This window comes from Triturus cristatus, chromosome 3_1 (assembly GCF_964204655.1).
Source record: "Triturus cristatus chromosome 3_1, aTriCri1.1, whole genome shotgun sequence".
NCBI classification, from domain to species: domain Eukaryota; kingdom Metazoa; phylum Chordata; class Amphibia; order Caudata; family Salamandridae; genus Triturus; species Triturus cristatus.
The window spans coordinates 133019351-133044450 of NC_140583.1; the positions used below are offsets into that span (position 1 = coordinate 133019351).

Genomic DNA, 25100 nt, shown 5'->3' on the forward strand with positions numbered 1-25100 from the left:
GACCAAGACACATCAGATCTTGATACAGAGGACAAACCTATGCAAAATGGAGCATTTGGTTAAAAAGTGGTTTATTCATTCTCCCAAATTGAATGAAGTTGATGTCACCGGACACTGCATACCTGGGGTCCAAGCTATGCAGTCGCTCCTCCTCTTTGGAAGGATAAGGGTGGGGATGAAAGAAGGAAGTGTGGTGGACTAGCCAAAGTCAAAAACAGATACTAATTTGATTAATTGATGTATACTTTTCTATTGCAGGGACTCTTAAGACATCAGATCACTTTGAAGGAGATTGTGTAGTTTAACACACAGAAGTTAAGTTTGAAAAGAATATGATGATACAATGGAAGAGAATATACGTGTTTTTTCAAACAATCTTTGTGTATTTGTTTTAGGTTATCTTTCAAGATTAGGTAGGGTGTGTTAAGCCTGATTTTATTAGGGATGTCATTCAAGTTCATGGGTGTGTACAAAACTAGCCACAGTTCAGATATTCATATGTTAGACTTTTAAATTATATATAATAGCAGTTGTTACTGCTGAAGGCATAGGTTTGGTACCATAATGCTGAACTGCAGCGTATAATATTCAGTGAAACATAAAGATATGAAATCTACATAAGACATTGAATACATACACTATAATAATCTTACCCCACTCTGGATAATGTTCCTCGCTTTCCAGACAAAGTGACAACATCAAACCCTATTCTCTTCCCACTTTGTCTGACTTCTTCTGTGTAAAATCCGTCAATTGGAATGCCAGAGGACTTTAGTGCTTCAATTGTTTTCTGGACCAATGTAGTCTTTCCAACTCCTACAAAACAGAATTAAACTATTGGTCTTGTTATTGGTAAAACAAATATTTCAGCTTATGGTATCTGTGAAAGATAGCTAGCATAGATTTGTTGGAAGGTGTCAATTTGTGTCTGAGAGGACCCGTGAGAGAAAAACCTACCTGTGATGGGACATGCTAAAGCAGGGGTTCCTCTGAAGAGGTTTCTCAATGGATCTCTTGTGCATTAATTCTCTCTTTATGGGAGGAGAGAGAGGATTGCTTAGATATGTGTGTAATGTGATGTGCCTCAGGGGAACAGGATATGTTTTCACAGGTCCACCTCTGCCTATAAATATGGTCAGTTAGACTTTCCTTAGCTCTTTGGCAAGAACAAGTTTGAACCCACTTCCCACCATGAGCGGGGTAGACAGTCAGGCTGTGGCTCCCACAACTTGCCTGAAGATAATGCATATTGGGTAAAGATCAATCCTAACAGACAGGAATATATTTTATGAATTTGTGGGTTACTGGAATACCTTTCCCAAAGAATACATACACACAAGACATCCACATTATAACTTTAAGAACGCTTTATATAAAGACTGGAGCAGAGTATATAAAAGAGGAGTAATTGCAGTTATCAGTCAAGTACATTTTATTGTTGATTAATTAAAATCTTACAATATAAGATCATAAAACAATCATATTATACAATCATCATCATCATCTTATTCGATCTAAAATATTAGACCATAAAAGCACAATACAAATATACAATATGAGTATTAAATATATACTCTCAGGTATATTACATATCATATAAACTCATATATAGAGACAGTGTGTAAAATATATTTAAAATGACCTACGTAAATAAAAATATTGCTTACCATATTTGCTTAAAAATCGTCTAAAAATAATATTAGATCGTGTTGATTAAAAAATTCTAGATGTAAGGTCTAGAGCAAAACATACAAGATGGTAAGAACCTAAAAACTGGGCCCGCCGATCCAACACCTGTACATTACAGTGTTTCAATAGCCAACATATCACAGAGTTGTTAAAACAGACTTCCTAGCATAGAGAACACTCCACAGAAAAGATGAAATTCTTACGCAAATATTAATTGCTGATAGTGATTGTAGAAATAATTATGCTGGCCAACATTTATGAAAGTCTAGATGCTTCAAATAGCTTAATATGTAGAGCTTCCTCCATTTTTTACAAAATTTACAAAAAAGAAAAACATGCATAGTTGTCTGGCATGAGGCATGATCGCAGGGACAATTCGATAACATGAGGGACCAGTTATTTAGTTCAGGAAACGTAACCATGCAATGGAAGGTATCCTGAAACGAGTTTGGACATATCTATGCTTTTGGTGTGTAAACTCCCGCAGATATAGTTGCATATCGTAACTGGTTAAGATTAGCTGATTTCTTTGAACTGAGGGTTTTACAAGTTCCGTGGACAACCTGTGGTTCTCCAGATGTGCTAAGCAATCAGCTTTTAGATCTTTCCTGTTCAAATTCACTAAACTTTCAGGCTTATTAAAATATTCAGGGTGGCCTAGGTCCTTACAAAAACATTCGACATACTTTAACCAGGAAGTTTTCGTATAATTAAATGAGTTTAGACAAGTAGATTCAAAACTGTATACTCAGATGTCCATACTTTATGCCATAGCAGGAGCGGTTGGATCTTAATTAAATCCGCAAGGAATGATAGTCCCAACTCGGTATAACAAACAAAAGTTGGTGCGGATTTGGGAGTGGTGAGTAAATATCTTAGAAATTCGTTCTCCACTAATTGTATAGTCGTGCAGTTTACGTGTCCCCATATGCCTGCCTCATAAACTGCTTTTCTAACGCATTTTCCCTTATAGATGGTGAGCATTTCCCTTGGTGGATTAGTACCTAATCTTTAAGCAAATTTGCGTAAGGCAATGCAGGCCCTTCTATAGAGCAGCGACTTTGTATTAATGGCTTGGCTCCATGATCCACCTTTGTCAAATAACACGCCAAGATATGAGAAAGTGTTGGTAAATTCGATGGATGTATCCTGTATTCTCATAGTTCGGGACCCCCCCCCCCCCTCCGATTTCTTCCCACACTTCACTACAAAGGTCTGGATTACATGTAGGTCAAGATCCTGTATTTATTTGACAAAGTCATTAAGTACCCTCCCGCTGCATTGAAATTGGGCTGCGCGTCATCAGTACGGCGTCGTCAGCATAGAGAAGTGCGAGCACAGGGTGGTGTCCCACCTGGGCCATATCTTTTGGTAATCGTTCCAGAGCAGTGCCCACGTTGTTGATATAAAGTGAAAACAAAAAAGGTGCAAGGACACTGCCCTGACTCACTCCTCTTCCTATGCTGAACAACTGTGTACATTCGCCGTGGATTCCATATCTAATCCTGGCCTTGGCACCTGAGTATAGGTCCCATAAAAAACAAATTGTCTCAGAATCCACACCCATCTCACCCATGACTGCCCAGAGATTTGAGTGATTTACATAGTCAAAGGCGGAGGAGAGGTAAAAATAAAACCAAATACAGGTTACCGCCTTTGATCTCCATGTACTTCTCTATGAGAATGGACAGATTGAGGCTCTGTTCAATAGTCCCTACTCCAGTGCGAAACCCATATTGTAAATCATTCAACACCCCCTTACTTTCAGCCTACTTTTGTAATCTGTTCAAGATTATTCTGCCAACTGTTTTGACCAGGGAGGCAAGAAGCGAGATCGGCCTGTAGCAGGAAGGGTTGTGACAAATTCCCTTTTTTTTAATAAATGGGAACTATTATAGATTTCACCCAAGTTGGGTGGAATACTGATGTACAGCAAGCTTTTAGAACAATAGTTAAAATTGAGCCCCACAACGGAATGTTTGCTTTATACAGAGCCACCGGAACAGCATCAGGGCCTGGTGCTTTGCCCCCTTTGCTAGAAGCTATTGTCTCAATCACCTCATCTAGGGTAAAAAGGGCAATAGCTGGTAGCTTTACGGTGCCTGCATTATCATTGTTGGTCATACAATTAGGGGTGAACTGTGCAGCATAAATAGCAGAGTAGTGTTTAATCCAGTCGTCCTCTGGGTTTTCGACCACAATCCTTGGACCAGTGCCTTCGCTCAGTGGGGCAGAATTTATTAACCTCCACAATTTATTATTATCGTTTAATCTACTTGCTTCGCACAGTGCTTCCCAGGCCTCTTATATGGAAAAAATAATCAAACCATCAATTTGCACAATTGAGTAAAAGAGTCCAGGATTGCTGTTAAACATAATTTGTAAAATGCAAGCAACTACTAAGACAACAATTGCTGCCAAGAATGTAAACAATAATCATCTTATTAATATGTATGATGAATAGCATCTCATATGCTAGACATGCTGTCAAAAAGTGCAAACTAAGCATATATATATATATATATATATATATATATATATATATATATATATATATATATATATATATATATATATATATATATATATATATATATATATATATATATATTAGATAGCACCTCCTATAATTAGGTTACTAAACCAGCAATAATACTTGAGTGTTCCTTAAACAGCAGATGGAATAGTTTCTTACCTGTAACTCCAGTTCTCTTGTAGGGGTATTTCCGCGATAAGTCATAAGCACTTGAATAATCCCTCCCACGTGCGGAGACTCCAGAGAACTTCCTTAGATATATCTTCTTAAGTCAATATTTTCCGCCTTTCTTCAGGAAGGCCTGCAAAGACACTTAAGAGATAGAAAGACAAGAATGCAGCCTAACTATGCTACACTGGCCATTACTTCATCTTCAAGTGAAAAAAGATAGCCAGTAAACTTAAAATTTGCAACTTTGTGGAGTTTAATGCACAGAGAAAACTCCCCTTCAGAAACCCCCTTTTTTCATGATGGAGATGAAAGGGTTGGATAGAGAAGCCCCCATAGGATGCCATTATATGTCTGAAAATAGAAGCTGTGCCTTTAGGAGTCTCCAGAGACCACCAGTATCCCATGATGCACAGCCAGTGGCAGTTACTTCAGTTCTTTTTGAAGGCGTAGAGAAGTGTATGCCTATTCTAAGTTATGAATATGTCTGTTTATTCCATTGGGGAGGAGGGAGGGTTGCTTATGACTTATCACGGAAATACCCCTACAAGAGAACTGGAGTTACAGGTAAGAAACTATTCCTTCTCTTGTAGGGGATATCCGTGTATAGTCATAAGCACTTGAATAGACTAGCAAGCACATCCCATAAACACACACGCGGTGGAAGAAACAGAGATTTAACATGTAAGTTTAAGCAAACAGGTTCCGCAGGAAACCTGTCCGACCTGAGCATCTGCCTTGGCATCAGAGTCCAGACAGTAGTGTTTTGTCAATGTATGGACTGACTTCCAGGTATCAGCCTTACAAATCTCAGAAATGGGTATATTACGAAGTAAAGCCGCAATAGCAGCCTTTCCTCTGGTAGAGTGGGCCCTAGGCTTACTAACAAGAGTTTTGTGTCTGGTAACAAAGCAGAATACATGAAACAATCCACCTGTTGATGGATTGTTTGGAAGTCGCTAGACCAGTACGGAGAGAGCCAAGGTTTACAAATAACTGATCTGATATCCTGTTATCTTTAGTTTTTTCTAAATAAAACTTCAAAACCGTTCTAACATCTGGAAAATGAAGCGCTCTCCCCGCAGGAGAAGAAGGCTGCTGAAAAAATGTAGGCAGAGAAATAGTTTGATTCACATGGAAATCCGAAATTACTTTAGGAAGGAATTTCCTATGTGTCCTCATGACCACTTTAGATGAATGGAAAACCGTGTATGGTTCTTGACAACACAGTGCCTGGATGTCGCTTACCCTGCGGGCAGAAGTGATAGCCACAAGGAAAGCAGTCTTCCAAGACAGATGCTGAAGAGTAGCCTTACGAATGGGTTCAAAGGGCTCTTGCATCAGTCGAGAAAGAACTACATTAAGCTCCCAAGGAGGAGAAGGATGTCTGATGGGAGGAAAAACTTTCTTCAAACCTTCCAAGAAATCTTTAATTACAGGGATTTAAAAAAAGGAGGTTTGTGAAGGGCATTTCCTGTAAGCACTCAGAGCTGCTAGGTGAACCTTAATGAAAGCAAATTGAAGGCCAGATTGTGAGAGATGAAGTAAGTATAGAAGGATGATATCTTCCTGACAAGAAGTAGGATCTTCATTCTTCGATGAACACTAGATACAGAATTTCTTCCACTTATACGCATAAGCGGAGCGTGTGGATGGCCTTTTAGCTTCCTTAAGAATGTTCATGCAGTCCTGAGGTAAGTTCAAGTGTCCATACTGCACTAACTCAGGAGCCATGCCGCCAAATTCAATGATGAGGGATTGGGGTGCACCATCTGTCCTCCGAATTGTGTTAGTAGGTCTGATATGCATGGCAGCCTGAGATGCGGTGAAGAAGGTCTGTGAACCACCACTGACGTGGCCACTATGGGGCTATGAGGATCATCTTGGCCCGTGACTGTCAGAGTTTGATGAAGACTGCTGGGATCAGGGGGAATTGAAGGAAAGGCATAGAGAAATCTGCCTGACCAGTTAATCCATAGGGCATTCCCCATAGTTCCCGGTTGGTAGAACTTTGAGGCGAGTTCTGGCATTTGTTGTTTTTTGCGGTGGCAATAAATCGACCTCTGGAGTACCCCATCTTTTGAATATATCTCGCACCACATCGTCATTTAATACCAATTTGTGATTTTTCTGAAGAAGTCTGCTTAGAGCGTCGGACTGAGCTTTTTGAACACCTGGGAGGTGAGCTGCTATTATGGTCAGATTTCTGGCTAAGAGCCAATTCCAGATGGTCTGGGCTTCCAGAGATAACGGTCTGGATCTCGAGCCCCCCTGCTTGTTGAGGTAGAACATTGCTGTTGTATTGTCCGTCTGGACAAGTAGGGAGCTGGCACGGAATGATGGCTGTAACGCTTTCAGAGCCAAATGGACTGCTCGTAGCTCTAGTAGATTGATGTGGAAAGTGGATTCCTTTGTGGACCATTTGCCCTGAATCTGACGGTGATCTGTATGTGCACCCCAGCCTAGAAGAGAAGCATCCGTTACTAAGGTTTGCGTCGGTATCTCCTTGTGGAAGGGAATCCCCTGTAGGAGCTTGTTGGGAAAACACCACCATCTGATGGACTGGAGGGCATGTTGTGACAGTTGAATCCGGTCATCCTAATCTCCTATTCTCTGGTCCCGCTGGTCCTCCAGACATTCCTGCAGAGGTCTCATGTGGAAACGCGCATTCGGAGTGAGGAAGATGCCATGGATCCCAGAAGAGAGGAGACCTTCCTCACAGTTGCAAAGAATGTGGTCATGAGAGCCTGAGCCTTCTGAAGGTTCGAGAAGCATCGCTCCTCCGAAGGATACACATTTGCCGTGCGAGTATCGATGGTTGCTCTCAGGTATTGAAGGCAACGGTACAGGGGTCGAGACAGAATTTGCTTGATTGATGTGAAGACCCAAACAAAGGAGAAGGTTGGCGGTCTAAATGAAATGTAGTTGAGCCTCCTGACACGTGGATGCCTTGATCAGCCAGTCGTCTAGGTAGGGGTAGACAAACACTTTGTGCTTCCTCAGATGGGCAGCAATCACCGCCATGCACTTGGAAAAAGTCCTGGGGGCTGACTTCAGGCCAAATGGGAGGACACAGCATTGATAGTGGTTGCTCCCCACCGTGAACCTCAGGAACTTGCGATGCTTCCTTATTATGGGAATATGGAAGTATGCGTCTTGCAGGTCTATTGCGCATAACCAATTCCCCCCATGAAGTTGAGGGTAGATCTGGTATAACACCAACATTCTGAATTTTTCTCTTCAAATCTACTTGTTTGCCTTTCTTAAATCGAGAATGGGTCTGAACTCGTTCTTGTCCTTTTTGACTAGAAAGAACCTTGAATACAGTCCTTTTCCTCGTTGTAAAGGAGGAACAGGTTCTATTGCCCTTTTTTGCAAGATAATGTCGGCATCCATTTGTAATTGCCACAGTTGGAATCGTGACTGTGTTGGAGGGATTGATGGTGGAGGGCTGATGAAAGAGTATGAATTGTGAACAATATTCAGAACCAAATTTTCCGGTGTTATTTTTTGCCACTCTGCCTGGAAATGTTGAATGCTTCCCCCTACCAGAATGGGTAACAGAAGAGGTGGAAGATAGGATTCAGGGCATAGAACCAGCAGGTGCCTTATTTCCTTGTGCAGGTTGCTGTTCTGATCTTCCTCTTGATTATCGTTTATGGAAAGGTTGGAAAGACTGTTGGGTACGACTGTTGTGTATTGGTCTGTCGTCCTGGTACCTTTGAAACCTCTGAGAAGAGTATCCGTGTTGAAAAGGGTGGAAAGATTTCGCTGGTCTTTGGGTTTTTCCAAGACCCACAGCCTTCAGTGTCTCCATCTCAGCCTTCATTCGGGCCATCCCTTCATCCGCATGAGATCCAAAATGGGTTGTTCCTGAAAAAGGCAGATTCATGATACACTGTTGTGCTTTAGGTTTCAGAGAGGTTAAGCGAAGCCATGAATGTCTTCTGAGTGCCACCCTGTGTCAATATCCATGGGCAGACAGAATGGATGTGTCCACCGGTGCACTAATAACTTGGTTAGACACCAAAAGTCCTTCATTTAGGATTTTATTAAAATCCTCACTTTTGTCCCTAGGTAGGTGTTCTGCAAACTGCTGAAGAGACTCCCATAGTGCCCGGTTGTACCTGCCCACCAGGGTTGTGGCACTAGCAGCCTTCATAGAGGTCGCTGCTGTGTTGCATACCTTCCTCCCCACTGAATATATCTTACAGCTCTCCTTATCAGTTGGAACTGTGGATGTTGGAGCCGTAGTATGTTGTTTTTTAGCTGCCACTACAATAACAGAATCTGAAGTAGGGTCTGTCCGGAGAAAAGTGGGATCCTGCTTTGGAGGACGATACTTTTTCTGTAGTCTTGAAGGAGCTGATTTAATGGAAGAAGGAGTGAGAAATAATTCCATTGGCTGGTTCCATTAAGCCAGGCACCAGAGGAAGCAATGGACGAGAGGCTTGTCTCTGCTATAGAATCTCAAAAATTATAGAGATTGATGGAATCGGAGTGGACATTGGTATGTTTCGTTTGGAGCTCCTCGCACCAAAACCTCTTGGAAAGTAGTGATGTCATCAATAGAAGAAACTCTTTGAGGAGGAGAATCCAATAATGTCGGGGAATATCTCCCAGTACTTGTTGAGGAAGTGCCCCTGGTGTGTCAGGAGGGAGATCTCTCATGATGTCGGCGATGAGATCGAGTTGAGGAGTGTTTATGGCTGCGAGAACAATCCCTCGCATGGGACCTAGACCTAGGTCTTCGAGGTGCAGGAGGTGTTGTGGTCCCAGGAGGTGGAGGTGGAGGCGGTGGAGGAGGAGGCAGAGGAGGTGGCGTTGGAGGCAAAGGAGGAGGAGGCGGCGGATCATCTTGTGGATGTGAAGACTGAGCTGGTGACCTAGTTGGGGAATATGTCCTTGAATATTCCGAATCTGAAGAATAAATTAACCTCCTCTTCTTACGAGCCACATGAAGGAAGGAAGGAGCTATAGATTCACCATAAGATCCAGCCTTCCCCCTCAACGTCGATCTACTTGCCGACGGTGACCTTCGACGTCCTCTCAACCGAGAACTTCCTTTCGACGTCGACATACTCAACATCGATCGAGTTGAAGATCGACGGTGTCTTCTGGGCGTTGATCACCTGTGACTCATCGACGGCAACTGTCGGTGACTTCTTTTTGGTGCACGTCAATTACTTTGACGGCGAGTGCCGGTGATTACTCGACGACGACCGACGATGGTGAGTCACCGTCGATCAGCGATGGAGCATCGACATTGTCCTCGGCCGCGACCTCCTCGGTGTAGGGGCTCTCGATGGCAAACAAGAGAGTTTCACCCTTGGTTCCACAACTTCTTTTGCGTATCTTCTTCTCAACGTGGAACGTCGAAGTCGTATCGACCCAGAGCCCTGAGTCGACAGCGAGCAGGTCGGTGCAATACCTGCTTTCGAAGTCGACCTGGCCCGGCATAGTTTTTCAGCCCTTCTTCTACTGGGGAGCCCCCCAGAGGCTGAAGACAGAGTTCTGGTAGAGGACTGATCCTCTCCTCGCCCTGAAGTCCCACATGTTAACTTGGCCAGCTGTTTTCTTCTTCCCTCCACACCTTGCAGCCAAATCTTCTCCCTGACACGCAGGGTGCGCCTGGAAAAGATTTTACAAATGGAACAGGCATCAACAACATGAGAAGCAGGCAGGCAAAGGATATACACTCTGTGAGAGTCAGACTTGGCCTTCTTTCTTCCACAGTCTGGACACTTATCAAAAAGGGATGGCATTTTTGACTGAAAACTGTGGCATTCCTGTCAGAAAAAATACGTCGAGTAAAACTCTAAAAAGTCAAATTCTGAAGTGATTTTTGATGAAAAACACCAAAATTGGCTGAGCTCAATGCTCCAGGGTCCTGTTAAAAGGAGCCGGAAAAAAGAACTAAAGTAATTGCCACTGGCTGTGCATCATGGGATACTGATGGTCTCAGGAGACTCCTAAAGGCACGGCTACTATTTTCAGACATATAATGGCATTCTATGGGGGCTTCTCTGTTCAACCCTTTCATCTCTATCATGAAAAAAGGGGTTGTGTGAAGGGGAGTTTTCTCTGTGTATTAATATCCATAACGTTGCAAAATTCAAGTTTACTGGCTATCTTTTTTCACTTCAAGATAAAGTAATTGCCAGTGTAGCCTATTTAGTTAGGCTGCATTATGATCTTCCTATCTCTTAAGTGTCTTTGCAGGCCTTCCTGAAGAAAGGCGAAAACTATCTACTTAAGAAGATATATCTAAGAAAGTGCTCCGGGGTCCCTGCACGTGGGCGGGACTATTCAAGTGCTTTTGACTATACACAGAAATCCCCTACAAGAGAACTGTAATTCTAAGCTATGTTTAAATAAATATTCAGTCACTAGCAGTAAATTCAAACCAAGATAGCATTGTGCGAGTCCAATATTTCTGTTACTAGGTTCAAGAACTTTGTAAATACACAGTTTAGCGATGTATCTGATGTTTTAAAGCATGCAATCACAGCTTGCCTGCACGTACGAATTCCCAGCTGGTTAAAAGGTATCCTTAGTAGCCCACGTCTTTCTTCCAGGAAGGGCCAAGTCCAACACAGGGCAAAAACATGCTAAGTGAATGATGTCTTCCTCTCCACTTTTGCAGTCTGCAACATGTGGTTTTTGTGATCCACAGCCAAGGCATTGCGTGAGCAAGGCCTGGGAGAAGTCTAAATTGAGCTCTAATAAAGCCATTCTTTAGCTGCATTGACCATCCAGTCTCTAAATAGGGCTGTGGATTAAGGATTTTATATTCATTCAGTATCATCCAGTAATGTGATCTAGGTGCAGGGGACTCTATCTTTTAACATTGAGATTTTTTTCATTAGTCCATTGATGTTTTTTTTAAAGGACTCCGGGGGAGTTAAAGGACTAAGGGGGGATGGGATGCCAGATTTAGATACTTCCAAGATTCCACGATTTTGAATTTGTTTGAACTTCTTGCCAAAGGACTTGGCATAGATGATTTGAAATGTTTAATTTTATTCTTTTCCAAACTTTAACCCCTTCCACGCGGGGGTAATTCTCCCACGGCGTGACGGGGGGTGGGGCAGCGGCGGTGGCACTGTGCTCGTGACGAGCCCAGCTCGTCATGAGGCACAGTGGAGCTGTGCTCATGACGAGCTGTGCTCGTCACGACCCCGCCCACTGATTGATTCTCCCGCACAGCACGTGGGCGGGCCGCGACAGTTAGGACGAGCACAGCTCGTCATGAGCACAGCTCTACTGTGCCTCATGCCGAGCTGGGCTCGTCATGAGCGCCAAAGAGGTTAATATAAGGTTTTTTTTGTTGCGATACTTTGATGTAATAATCCAAATCTAGCCTTGTCTGGGCCGGCGAGGCTTTGCAGGGGAGAAGAAAAAGGATCTAAATGTTTTTACAAGAATTGTGTTTAGAATTACCGCATCTCTACCGCTCAGTGCCTCACTTTCATAAGAGGTGATTGGTAAAGGTTTTGCTGTTATTACTTTTAACAATGGGAGCTGGCTTGAACTACCTTGTGATCTCTGTAAAGACAGATATCTAAATAATGGTGAATAGAATGAATGCCATAGATGTAAAAATGACACAAATTAGGAACATAACAGATGGCAATGTTTGGATGATGTTACTTTATGATGAAATTCCTTCTTTTCTAGTCCCTAGCTAATATCTACATCAGCACCACAATATTATCATGAACAGGAGCTTCCTAATAGGCTTGCAACAAACATACTTGATCAAACGTCAATATTAAACTAGTCTTTAGCCAGGTTGCGAAAGCAAGGTTAATCTTTCTATTAGTTATCATGCTTTGTCAACGTTCGAAAACCAGATAGCTAACACTCGTGAGCCAGCAAACGCACTGGTGCAACGTTCGCAAGGACTCTTTCAGGTCTAATAAGGACACGGAGGTGAGGATTATGCTCTTCTCTCTCCGCTTTAGCAGCCTTATTTAGAACAACAATTTTAACTTTCCATCTGAAGGCGAAAAACCATGAATCACTGGGAACATAGCCCAAAACACAACCAATCATGATGCAACTGCAGTCTATAAGATAGCTAATCAGGATGCAGTTGAGCCTGTAATAGTTCACTCTTGGCTCCAATATCCCTCTTTCTTCATGCAAATTAATCCTCAGCTACTTTCTTATTGTTCCAGTTTAGCACCATCCGATCCAGAAATAAGAGAGAAGGACCAGGCCAGGTTGTGACATCTTGACTAGCCACAGAGGTCAATGCCAAGAAAGATCATCAACAGATTCTTCAGAAAATAACATCACAGGTGTACACCATCATAAAGTCCTGGTAGTTACTCCTTATAGTGGGCTCCAGGAAGAGGAAAGAACCTTCTTGCCAGGTGGGATAATCCTCGCCGTCGTGTCCTAAATAGGATTGAAACTTTCCTACACTACAGTTAGGAACAATTTTCATTCTATGTCAGGACCGGAGGCAAGGAATATGCTGGTTCAAAGCTTGCTCACCACCAAATGAGCCATATTCAGCACCGGCTTGAAGGGCGCGTGGCTTGCCAGAGCAAGTTGGTGGACATGCCGTAGTGCCGCTCTGCAGCGCACCCGAATTATCTGACATTTCTGCAGCCTGCGGACAATCACCCAATGACCCGAGCTGTGCCTGATGCCTCGCAGCAAATGAAGCTGTGTGGGAGGCCGTGGCACCAAGCTACGCCGTCGGACTTGAGAGTAGGCTGAGCTCATCCAACCTACAGAAACAGCTTGCCCTGACAGATGCAGCCTGCTGTCGGAGGCTCCGTGTTGCAGAGGTACCGAAGCACCCCCATACCACTGTTATGTGTTATAAAGGCCACGGGTGCTTACCTGGGCCCCTGGAGGAGAGCAGAGTGGTGCGCGGAGCGGAGACGAGTCCGTGAGGCCGTACGGCAAGTGGAAGCTGTGACGGAGACCTCGGCACCAGCTTACACCATCAGATCTGCGAGGGGGCTGAGCTCATCAGGTCTGCACAAACCGCTAGCCCGGACGGAGGCCACCTGCTGTCAGAGGCTTCGCGTTGCGGGGTTGCTGAGGTGCTCCCTCCCCTGGGCCACTTCCATATGTGACAAGGGCTGCTAGCGCTTACCTGGGCCCCTATGAAGAGCGGAGTCGTGCGCGGCTTGGGAACGAGTCCGTGAGGCCGCGAGGTTACAGCCGTCTGAAGTTCGACGGAGCTGAGCAGGAGCGGTTGAGAGCCGAAAACAGACACACGATACAGGTATGTGCGGTGGAAAGTAGCACTGGAACCGACAGCCGCTTCTGCACACGATTGTGGATTTGGCCCCGTGCAGGAGCGTCACTGCAGCACCTACCGTAGCCTGGGTGCGCCTCTTGGGTACTGGATATCAGAAATGGCTCCCATTACTGGAGCGGAACACTCAGGTTTAAAACGTGCCCAGGCATGTGCCTAGACTTTACTACTTGCATGCTGGGCATTAACACCTGCCAACAGAGGGGACGGCGAGGGGCAGGCGACTGGGGCTTTGCCGGTCAAGAGACACTGAATTTGGCGGCAGACTAGAGATTAAGAGCACACAACTGAAAATAACATACCAGGAGAAATCTACACAACAGCCTCCTTGGCCTCTCACACTTCCGGCACTATCCCCACAACAAGACATCTGGAAGGAGAGGGGGTGCCAGGAATTGTCTATTGTAAATCCAGGTCATTGCTTCACATAACTGGCGCATTCTCTATAAAGATATATTATTAAAGCGGGACTTAATTACAGGAACACATGGGACAGGTGTGTTGTCAAGCCTACCTGTAACATACAGTCCCTTGACTTTTGTTCTGCAGAACCTCTCCTCTCTTGTACTCACACGAGAGAACCAGACACAATCAGGACAGACAGCCAGGGTGGACTCCACAGCTCTGAGCGAGCATAGCAGAAACGACCATTACCACTGGAACTCTTAATTGGGGTACACCATGGGAACGTATTCCAGAACCTCTACCAGGTCCTCCTCAGTCATGGAGGCAGACCAACAGGACTCTCACACCCCGCAGACCTCACAGCAGGGTGACATGTTTGATGCGATACTCCAAAATAGAGAGGTCCAGAATCTCTTTGGATTCCAAAATTGACAATGTAGTGGCAGATCGAATGCTCCTTCATGCGGACCACAAGAAATTATCAGAACGCATCACCACTGTTGAACAAACCCTACCGGAAGTACAACCAATCACAAACATACTGGAGAAGCAGATGAGGGAATATGAAAACAGGCTCCGCCACCTAGAGGATAAGATAGAAGATGCAGAAGGAGGGTCCAGGTGTAACATTGTACACTTCATTGGACTGACGGAGGGCGTGGAAAGTCAGGATGCAGTGGGGTTCACTGAAAAATGGATACAGGAAATCCTGCCAGCAACATCCCTGTCGCCATTCTTCTCGATTGAAAGGGCACATCGAGTTCCACTGAGGAAGCCAGCTCCTGGGTCCCACCCCCACCCGTTTCTCTTCAAGGTACTCCACTACCGGGACAGGGACTCCATTCTGCGAGAAACACAAAAGCTGAAAGAAATCAGTGTAGAGAACGCCAAAGTGATGTTTTTCCCCAATTACGCTGTTGTAGTGCAATGTCAGCCCAGCTCCTTTTTAGCAGTAAAGCAACAACTACAGCAGCTGGACATTCAACACTCCTTGCTTTTTCCAGCGAAGCTGGGTATAGTAACGGATGGCAATACCAGGTTCTTCGACACACCACAGGTCACCTGGGACTGGCTGGAGGCAGCAGGGAATTCTCAGGCCCCAGGCCAACAGTCAGAGGACTCGTGCACGAAGATCTGGCGAAACATGCACATTAAAGTTGATTGCAGTGCCGAACCTGGAGCAAATCATCAAGGAGTGCCAACAGGCTGTACGGGAGGCAGAACAGATATCAGGCCTGACCAAAGATTCTGACAGAGAAGGGGTATGAGTTCGGTCGTCCGATGATGAAGGCTCCTCGATAGCTTGCCCCTCTGAAACTAAATTAGCCAGAAGTCAACCCGCAAACGGCCTAGGGACTCATATAATGGGAACTGTATCGTTTGAATGGCTGTATGCTGTCCTATGCAATATTTCATAGTTGTCAGTACAGAATATAAAAGCTTTTGGTTGGTCTGGGGGCGCTGGGAGGGGGATGAGGGTAAGGGGGGAGGGGAAGAACACCTCCTCAGATGACGGCACGCTCGGGTGGTTGTACACGCTTGTAGATACATGGGACACCATGGAGGGTATTGATAACTCTAAGCAACAGGTGACAACAGGTGACTAAACTTCGTACTCCCGCTCCCACACAATCTAAGGAGGATTTTTTGTTTCGTTTGAGTTCTACTCACAGTTTGGGCAGCCCCGCACGGTTGTGAGGTCTGCTCTTTTGGTACTACAAGACTGTCATGTTGGTGTTGAGTTTTATATTTGGTCCTCCCGGGCCCTATTACATCCAAAGTATACTAACCCTGGACGCTATTTCCAGACAAACTATTTGGCACTCAGCCCACCACTCTCGAATTAAGTGTCTGATCATACCGATTGAATGGCAACACAACGTATAATGACCTGGAATGTCCGGGGCTTATGCACCCCATCCCGCAGATACGCAGTATACGCATACCTCAAATGGTACAATGTACAGATAGCCCTCCTCCAAGAATCTCACTTAACAGACACAGAAACAAGTAGGCTGCAGCATAGATGGCGGGGGCAAGTCTTTGCCACAAACTACTCAGCGTTCGCCCGTGGAGTATTCATTTGGGTCTGCCCAAGCACCCCCCTCCTAGTGGAAGACGTGATCATGGATTCCGAGGGTAGATATGTATTTCTTAAAGGTAAGCTAGACGGGAGATGCCTTCTGCTAGGCACTATATATGCACCTGACACAGAGCAGTGGCCCTACTGGACCTCACTGTCATCAGTGCTCTCCATACAGTGCAATATACCCAGCGTAATAGGGGAAGATTTTAATAGCATACTGGACATAGCCCTTGACCGTTCATTCCCACCACCGTGCAGAATGACGGCATCCACAGGGGCTCAGATGCAAGAGGCCTAGGCAAGAAGTTGGGGACTGACCGACGTGTGAAGACACCGTAATCCCAATGCCAGGATATATTCTTACTATTCCGCTCCACATACTTTTTTTTAATTTATTGAGCATTTTCAGTTATAAACAACAATATCTCACTAAACACTTCTTCGAACAGGGACACAAAGCAGAAGATTTTAAGTGGACTGTGTTAGAAAAACCTTACATTCCACCACATATCAGTGATGTGTCCAATTTTCTGCTTTTACGAGAACAAAGATGGATATTCAAATTGTCCAGTGATGCATGCGGTCTCAATGACGCAATACCATGGATGTCTCTACACAAGAAGTAAGAGATATAGTTGTCTGGAGTAACTGCACTACATAATAGAATATGCAAAGTTGGATTTTTTCCTATAAAAGATTATTTATAGGCATAGCCCTGATATCAGCACTTTTTACATCTAGCAAATTGTCCTTCTGTAACGCCCTGAACGTCTCAGGATTGTTTAACAGACACGAGAATGAGAACGCAACCACTTGTGAAGGTTTAGTTATTTTAATGAAGGCAAAAATAATACAAGGAATAAACAAAGGTTATAGTCACTGGAATCCTCCAGGCTAAGTACGTTACCAGCCCACAGCACGGATGGTCCTAACCGTCCTCTGCATATACGCCGATCCCGGCGTATGCCAACAGAGGGCAGAAATGAAATGGCCGACAATGCCAATCGGTAGGCTGTGAGGGGAACGAAGAGTGTTGGGGAGAATCGAGGAGTCAGGGAAACACCCAGCCGGGGTCTCTACCTGAAGGGAGCAGCCGCTCAACCTCTTCCTCAGACTGCACCGGGACGCGGAGTCACCTCCTGGTGATGCGTCACCGATACCCCAATCACAAGCAAAGAAGACTGAATCGAGAGCAGCCGCTCGATCGATCCCGTGGACTTCCGAGTCTGTAACGCGGCAAACACCTCCTGGTGTGCGTTTACAGCTGGCAGTCCCTGTATCTCTGGTCGGGCTGGGAGTTACGACTCCAACCAGCAAAAGCGCCACTGCGCTTTGACTCAGCCGAGTCAAAAAGCGAAGCTCAATGGTTATCCGGTAGAGCTTCCGGGTCCTTCACAGGTGACGATGGGGCAAGACACGGCCCAGGGAGTAACGACTCGACCTACCTCCGTTCTTGCCTTAGTGGAGCACCACTCCGGAACACTGCTCTTCACTAAGCAGGTACGTCGGTGTAAACACAATATCCGACAGCGTTGTACCTCCCGGTTCCTCTCTTTATAGGGCGTGTTTTCCTTGAGTTATGTAACAGCTCTCCTGTTTACATAAGGGCGTGTTTTCCTTGAGTTATGTAACAGCTCTCCTGTTTACATAAGGGCGTGTTTTCCTTGAGTTATGTAACAGCTCTCCTGTTTACATAACCTCTCAACCGCTAAGCATCCTGGGAGATGTAGTCCGTTTTCGCTGGTTACCGTTTTCCTCCCCTCGCATGACAGGAATTCTTGACACCTTCACATGATATTACTGTAAGTGTTTAAGATAATGCACTTTTGAGAATTTAATCATGTTTTACAATTGATTTGATAATTGTAGAGAGTCTCTTCGCTGCCTCCTCTATAAGAACTTGCATTCAAAATAATTTTTCCTCTTGTTTAAAATCTAATACGTATTTAGACAAGCAAATTACCAGTATCAGTTACGATGACGTCACTCTGTAGTTCTTCCACACACGCATTTACCGAATGTGGAAAACTCCCCTGGCTTTCGATCACAAAACCTGTACACCTGATGACACTCTGTTACGATATAAACAGGATGTTGATTCGTCACGCCTTAGCTGTTATTGATAGCAGCGACGCCATTTCTTAGCATTGATATTTTCTTTGCGGAAAATATATGATAATGATATACATCGGCGGTCTTTTTCCCCGCCTCATCTACTTCTATAGGCGTTTATATACAGGAGATGTGCCATATTAATTCTAAATTTTTATAACTTTTGATCATCAGGGGTTATTTCTTCTTAATTAGGCTCCACATTAGCTGCTATACCCAATCACTCTCCATTTGATGTTACAACGTAAACACAGTTAAAATTGAACATAAGTCCTGTAAATATACCAACAACAACGCGCAGCGACACAAAAAACTACAACTACCAGCCATTATGACGTCATCCTGTAGTTTTTACATACGTAATGTTTCAAGCGCCGGAAGTTCCACCGGCTTTCGATTCCAGATTACTTACAGCTGTTGATACTTTGTAACGGTATAAATGTAAGCTGATTCGTCACGTCCGGTACCTCCATCCCAGCACGAGTCCCTGTCGGAGGTACCGACGGACAGGTATGGATATACAACACTTCCCTGTGGTTTTCTTAAATGATTTGAACGTATTTTATTAAAAATTTTTGGCGCTTTTGAGTTACGGATGTTTCTTAAAACCATGTTTCGAACTTTGTCTAATATCTACTGTGCCATTTAAAATACTTTTTCAACCACATTATTATTGTTTTTCTGTGACTACCGTGCCCAAATTAATGAGTAAACGAGATCGAATAATTATTTAATCATGCTGCCAAAAGATGCAGCTCCCACTCTTAAATAGTGATGACTTGTTAGTTTGTTAGGGCCGCTACTCTTTGTACATCATAAGCCAGATAGGCCCTATTTCTTTCTCCATTTTCTTGGTGTGTCCTTGGAGTATTTTGAGTTGTTGCACTGTCCTCTGTGCCTGACCGCGGACTTTTGTCCTCAAATGCCATTTGTTGTTTTTCTGACAGGCCCTATTTTTGAATATTGAAAAGGACCTGTCCAAGCGTTTTTTGCATTCTGCTTTTTGAAATAAGCGATTGCACATTTTTCTCATTGGCTCATGTTTATTTTTCAGAGCGGGGCCTTTCTCTTGACTTGAGCTGGTGCCAAGCGAGGTGAGGTCTTTTCCTCAAAATGTATTGGTAAGCATTATTTTATGTTTTCAAGATACCTTTGTAAATGGTGTCAAAAGGCGCAGATGCATAATGCTATGTGATTAATTGTATAACTAAATTTTAAACACACCTTTTTTGTTGTTGTCAGATGTTTGAATACATCAAAATTTACATTGAGAAGTTGAAGACAGCTATTGAGGGTACAGTAGTAACCCATTATTTCTTGCGAAGCCTACCACTGGAAGTTTTGTGAATGAGGTCCTGAAGAAAGCCAGGGATAGTCTTCCCGAAGGCTGAAACATGTCGACCAGTAAACAGGAGCAGTAACTATTTACAACTGCTCCTTCTTTTTCATTTTTTTCATACACAGCTTTTAGATAGGAATGCGATTGACTAGACACAAGCAAGAAATATATACTTGTTGTTTGTCTTTGGCTTATTCTATTTTAAAAAACACTTAAAAAAAACAATTCCTAGAAATTTACACTGCATCTTAGCAGTAAGTTTTTTCCTCTTTTCCTTGATTCATACTTGATAAGAGGATACGACTCTTTCATATCTCCTCTATGCTATAAGAGGTTGTCGAGAAGAGTTGGTTGGTACCCCAGATGATGACACTGGGCACTTTGAGAGTGTAATGATGGGATGCTAACTATCCCTATTAAGATCTTTCTCTCATCTTTTCTGTCCTTCACCTTTTGCACTTGGTATTTTGTATGCTTACTCAATTTTTATCTCCTGGAGCAATTGCTAAGTGGCAACTTTTTTGAATTGTATCTAGAGTTGCTTAGCTATAGACCTCGGATTTTTTCATTGTAATTAAATATTAAGAAAGGGGGATTAAAAATCCGTTAAGGTCTTTAAACATTTTCCCTTAGACCCTATTTGTAGTTGTTTTATAAACAACAATATAACATAGCCATGTTCAATACAGAGTAATCTGTTATACTATTTATGTAAAGCTTCATTACATCAATCCAGAGTCCCCCACAGCCAGGGCACAATATGTCGAAGCCCCTTTTCCCGATATATATTTCACACGCTTACATTATACAGCAGCTTTGGACAACAAATACACAGCAAAGGGTTCCCACACATCCAGGGGCCTGGAAGCCTGTGGAAGTTCTTCTGCATAACATGTAAGCTGATCCTGACAATAAGTCATGTCTTGGATCCAATGCTCATAATTTGGTGCCGCCCCCCCTCCCTCCCCAGTGAACTGAAACCCTCAGTTTTGCGAATAGGAGGGCAATTGCTAGTAGTTTGGGGTGGGATAGGTGCACAGATTCAGTCAGTCCCAGCAAGCAGGCCTGAGGGGCACACTCCACCCACTCCTGAACCATTTCATTAAGAGTGTTTATGACTTTCTCCCAGTATGTCTGGATCTTAGGGCATACCCACGCTAGATGCATGTAATCTGCTACTGGTGCTTTACACCTAATACACTCCGCTGTCTCAAGTAAGCCAAATTTAAAGAGCTGTGCTGGTGTGTAATACAATTGGTGTAGATATTTAAAATGTATAATTCGAAGGTTACCATTCGCTCTCAGTTGCCCTGTCAGGCTGCAGCACTCTGTCCAGTCCTCCATACTAAGTGGCGTTGGAGGAGTGGTGCTCCACTTGGCCAGCGGTCCCTCTGCCAGCGCTTGTGTATTAATTTGTGACGCATTGTATAAACGCATAATTAAATGATACCACGCAGGTGTTGCGAGTGCCAATTGAAGTGCTCCTAAGGCTCTTGGTTCTTCTGGGAAGTGTGGGTATAGTGTACGAAGTGCTGCTCGGAGTCTACTACATATAAAACAAGCATTTACAATGCAATGGTCTCGCCTTTTGAGTAAGTTGGAGCTATTGGTATTGTAAATGACAAACTTTTTTATTTATGCGTTGGTTTTGAAAACAGATAAATAAATGGCATAGTCATTTACAATGCCAATAGCTTTAGCTCTCGCAAAGGCGAGACCTATTGCTGCTATACACACACACACACACACACACACACCGAGCCCCACACACACAATCCTTTGGTGAATATGTAGTGTTGGAAGGGGTCCACAGGGGGCACAGCGATGGGGAAACGAGTGGGACAGAGGGCAAAAGGGGCACAAAAGGGAAAAAACGAGTGGCGCAGAAGGGCACAGAAAAACGAGAGGAACAGAGGGCAGAAGGGCACAAAAAAACGAGTGGAACAGAGGGCACAAACAACGAGAGGAGCAGAGGGCAGAAAGGCACAAAAAATGAGGGAAACGAGTGGAACAGAGGACAGAAAGGCACAAAAAAGAGTGGAAAACGAGTGGCACAGAGGGCAGAAAGGCACAAAAACCAGTGGCACGGAGGGCAGAAGGGCACAAAAGACGAGAGGAGCAGAGGGCAGAAAGGCACAAAAAAACGAGTGGAACAGAGGCAGAAGGGCACAAAAACGAGAGGGAAAAACGAGTGGCACAGAGGGCAGAAAGGCACAAAAACGAGTGGCACAGAGGGCAGAAGGGCACAAAAACGAGAGGAGCAGAGGGCAGAAAGGAACAAAAAAAAGAGGGAAAACGAGTGGAACAGAGGACAGAAAGGCACAAAAAAAGAGGGAAAAACGAGAGGCACAGAGGGCAGAAAGGCACAAAAAAAGAGGGAAAAACGAGTGGCACAGAGGGCAGAAAGGCACAAAAACGAGTGGCACAGAGGGCAGAAGGGCACAAAAACGAGAGGAGCAGAGGGCAGAAAGGAACAAAAAAAAGAGGAAAAACGAGTGGAACAGAGGACAGCAATGCACAAAAAAAGAGAGAAAAACGAGTGGCACAGAGGGCAGAAAGGCACAAAAACGAGTGGCACAGAGGGCAGAAGGGCACAAAAACGAGAGGAGCAGAGGGCAGAAAGGAACAAAAAAAGAGGGAAAACGAGTGGAACAGAGGACAGAAATGCACAAAAAAAGGCACAAAAACGAGTGGCGCAGAAGGGCACAAAAGAGCCACACACCGACCCACACACACACAATCCTTAGGTGAATGTGTAGTGTTGGAAGGGGTCCACAGCGGCGGGGAAATCAGTGGGACAGAGGGCAAAAGGGACACAAAAGGGAAAAAAAACGAGGGGCACAAAAAAAACGAGAGGAACAGAGGGCAGAAAGGCACAAAACACGAGGGAAAAACTTGTGGCACAGAGGGCAGAAGGGCGCAAAAAAACGAGTGGAACAGAGGGCAGAAAAAACGAGAGGAGCAGAGGGCAGAAAGGCACAAAACAAGAGGGAAACGAGTGGAACAGAGGACAGAAAGGCACAAAAAAAGAGGGAAAATTGAGTGGAACAGAGGGCAGAAAGGCACAAATAACCTGCCTCGGTGAAGAATCTAGCTGGGCGTGCGGGGGATGGTCCTCTCGTTCTCCGGCTGAAGCGCCAGTTAGAGGACATGCAGTCACCCAGTCTGTCTGTGATTGGCTGCCCATGTAGCAGGCGGCTAGTGATTGGCCCACGCCTGCTGCCGGGGTCTTGCAATTGGACTGTAAAGTCACACGTGACCAGGGGGAGTCACGCGCTTTCCGGGAACCCGCCAGGTAGGACATAAACAAAACAAACCCAAGGAAAGAAGCATGGAGGGTCCGGGGCAGCGGAAGCAGCAGCGGAGGAGGTGAAGAGCATCACCGGAGAAGGGCAGACCAACAGCAAGAGAGTGCAAGGGGGAAGAAACAGAAAATGATATTTCGGGAGGGTGGGAAGGGTGGGAGGAGTGTCGGCAGCGGCGGGGTTTATGCGCGCGCGCGTGTCTGTGTGTGTGCGTCTGCGCAGGCGCGTCCACAGACCCTGACCCCAATCGCTGCGCGTGCCCTGGTCTGTCTCCCTTGAGAGGCATCTCGGCGACAATAGGTCTCGAGAGCGAGACCTAAAAAGGAGCACAGGGGAGATAGCGCCCTCCACTTGTAATTCAGAGGAGTCTATGAACTTGTCACCCAGCGGGCATAGCCCAGCTGCCTTCAAAGTCATCAATGAGCCCACCTCCCCTGCAACTGAGATATCCGAGTGATGTTCAAGCGGCATGGCAGGAGCATATAATGGTTCTATCTGCCCACTACGGCCAAGTGCTTTCCATGCATGCACTGTGTCGATTTCCCCACACGTGAAAATAATATTGTTGTTAGAAATCATAGCCCTAAGAGGAATCAGGTGTACCGCATCGCTTTCCACAGCTACGTGCGGAATGTAATTCGGAGGTTGGCGCCAATAATAAAAAATGCGCTTGCGCACATAAGTAATACAATTGGATGTCAGGGGCTGCAAATCCTCCCTGATTATACGGGAGTGTTAACGTCTCCCACTTAAACCCGGGCTGTCGTCCCACCCAAGCTAGTTGGACTAACAGGGATCGAAGCATGACAAAGAACCGGAGTGTCACGCATATGGGGATATTAGTGAATAAATATAGAAATTTAGGGAGCACCACCATCTTCATCAGTGCTATTCTATCAGCAAGGGAGAGTGGGAGTCTTATCCAGCACCGTACTGGTCCTCCAGATTCGAAATTGATTTGCCATTGTTATTTTGTATAACTAATTTGGAGTCCCTGTGTATCCAGATCCCTACATACTTGATGGGCTCGTTGCACCACTGCATGGGATATTCCATCACATGGGGAACTGTACTGTCATTTAACGGAAGTATTACTGACTTAGCCCAATTAATTAACAGGCCTGAATACAATTCAAATCGCACATATTCTTTTATGAGAACTTCTAAATGAGAACCGGGTTCCCTGACATATATCGCCAAATCATCAGCGTACAAAGAGATAGCTAGCGGACACTGCCATTCCGCTCCACATACTTTACATGTTCGGCTGGATAGATTCCTAAGCACACTCAACTTATTGCCATACATAAAATAAACTGAATATTTAGGACGTACGCGCTCGGATCACAACCTACATTTCATGATGTTGGGTGGGATACACTGTGGCCTCCAATTCCAAAGTGGCGTCTTAAACCTGTTTTGCTTGAGGATGCACCATTTCGAGAATCTATCTGATTGGCAACTGAGGACTATTTTGGCACCCTCACCACTAGCAAATGGGTTGCTTTTAAAGTGATATGGCCATGTCTGAACTGGGGTGGCAGAGTGGGCTAAAGAACGGTGATGGATCAAACCCAGATCTGTTGACTGGGTGTGAGTGTTTGATTGGTTCTGATGCTCCGTCCATCACCACCCCCTTTTGTACCGCTTTAAAGTGATGGGCAGGAGAGTTGTCTGGGTCTGGGCTGTTGGATGAGGAGGCAGAGCTTCAGGAGGTGGGTGCGAGCTGCTGTCATTGGAGATGCAAGAATCCACTGAATTAGCACACTCCCCAGGGTTAGCAACGGCTAGTTCGAAGCACGCAGAATTGATTGAAAGGCTGAGTTGCCTGAACTATGCCGCGCACTCAGTCAAGACACTTGCAAAAGCGGACGGCTCAGGCACCTTACATGTATGGATGATCCGGCAGAATCTCTCCTGCATGTCCACAGTGGCATTACAGTCGTAGGATGGTGATAGACTTGGCATCTGAGTTTTTGCTTTCTGACCTCCCGGTTTTGACTCTGTTGTTGCTGGCTTAGTGTTACTGCACACATTTCTCACTGCTGATCAGTAGTAAAGTGCAAGTGCTTCCGTGGTAAAATGTGTTATGGATTGATGTTTCCATGATTGGCCTATTTGATTTATTTGTCAGTCCCTATTAAAGTGCACTGAGTGTGCCAGGGCCTGTAAATTAA

General features: G+C 44.8%; 1 protein-coding gene across 1 annotated transcript in view; it reads right to left on the reverse strand.

Moving 5' to 3' along the window:
- The window catches only part of NTPCR (nucleoside-triphosphatase, cancer-related), a 202666-nt gene that overhangs the window by 144045 nt on the left and 33521 nt on the right, over nt 1-25100 (reverse strand). Inside the window, exon 2 of the mRNA XM_085643571.1 lies at nt 654-816. Within this exon, the coding sequence (XP_085499697.1) occupies nt 654-816 (163 nt within the window). The remainder of the gene's footprint in view (nt 1-653; nt 817-25100) is intronic.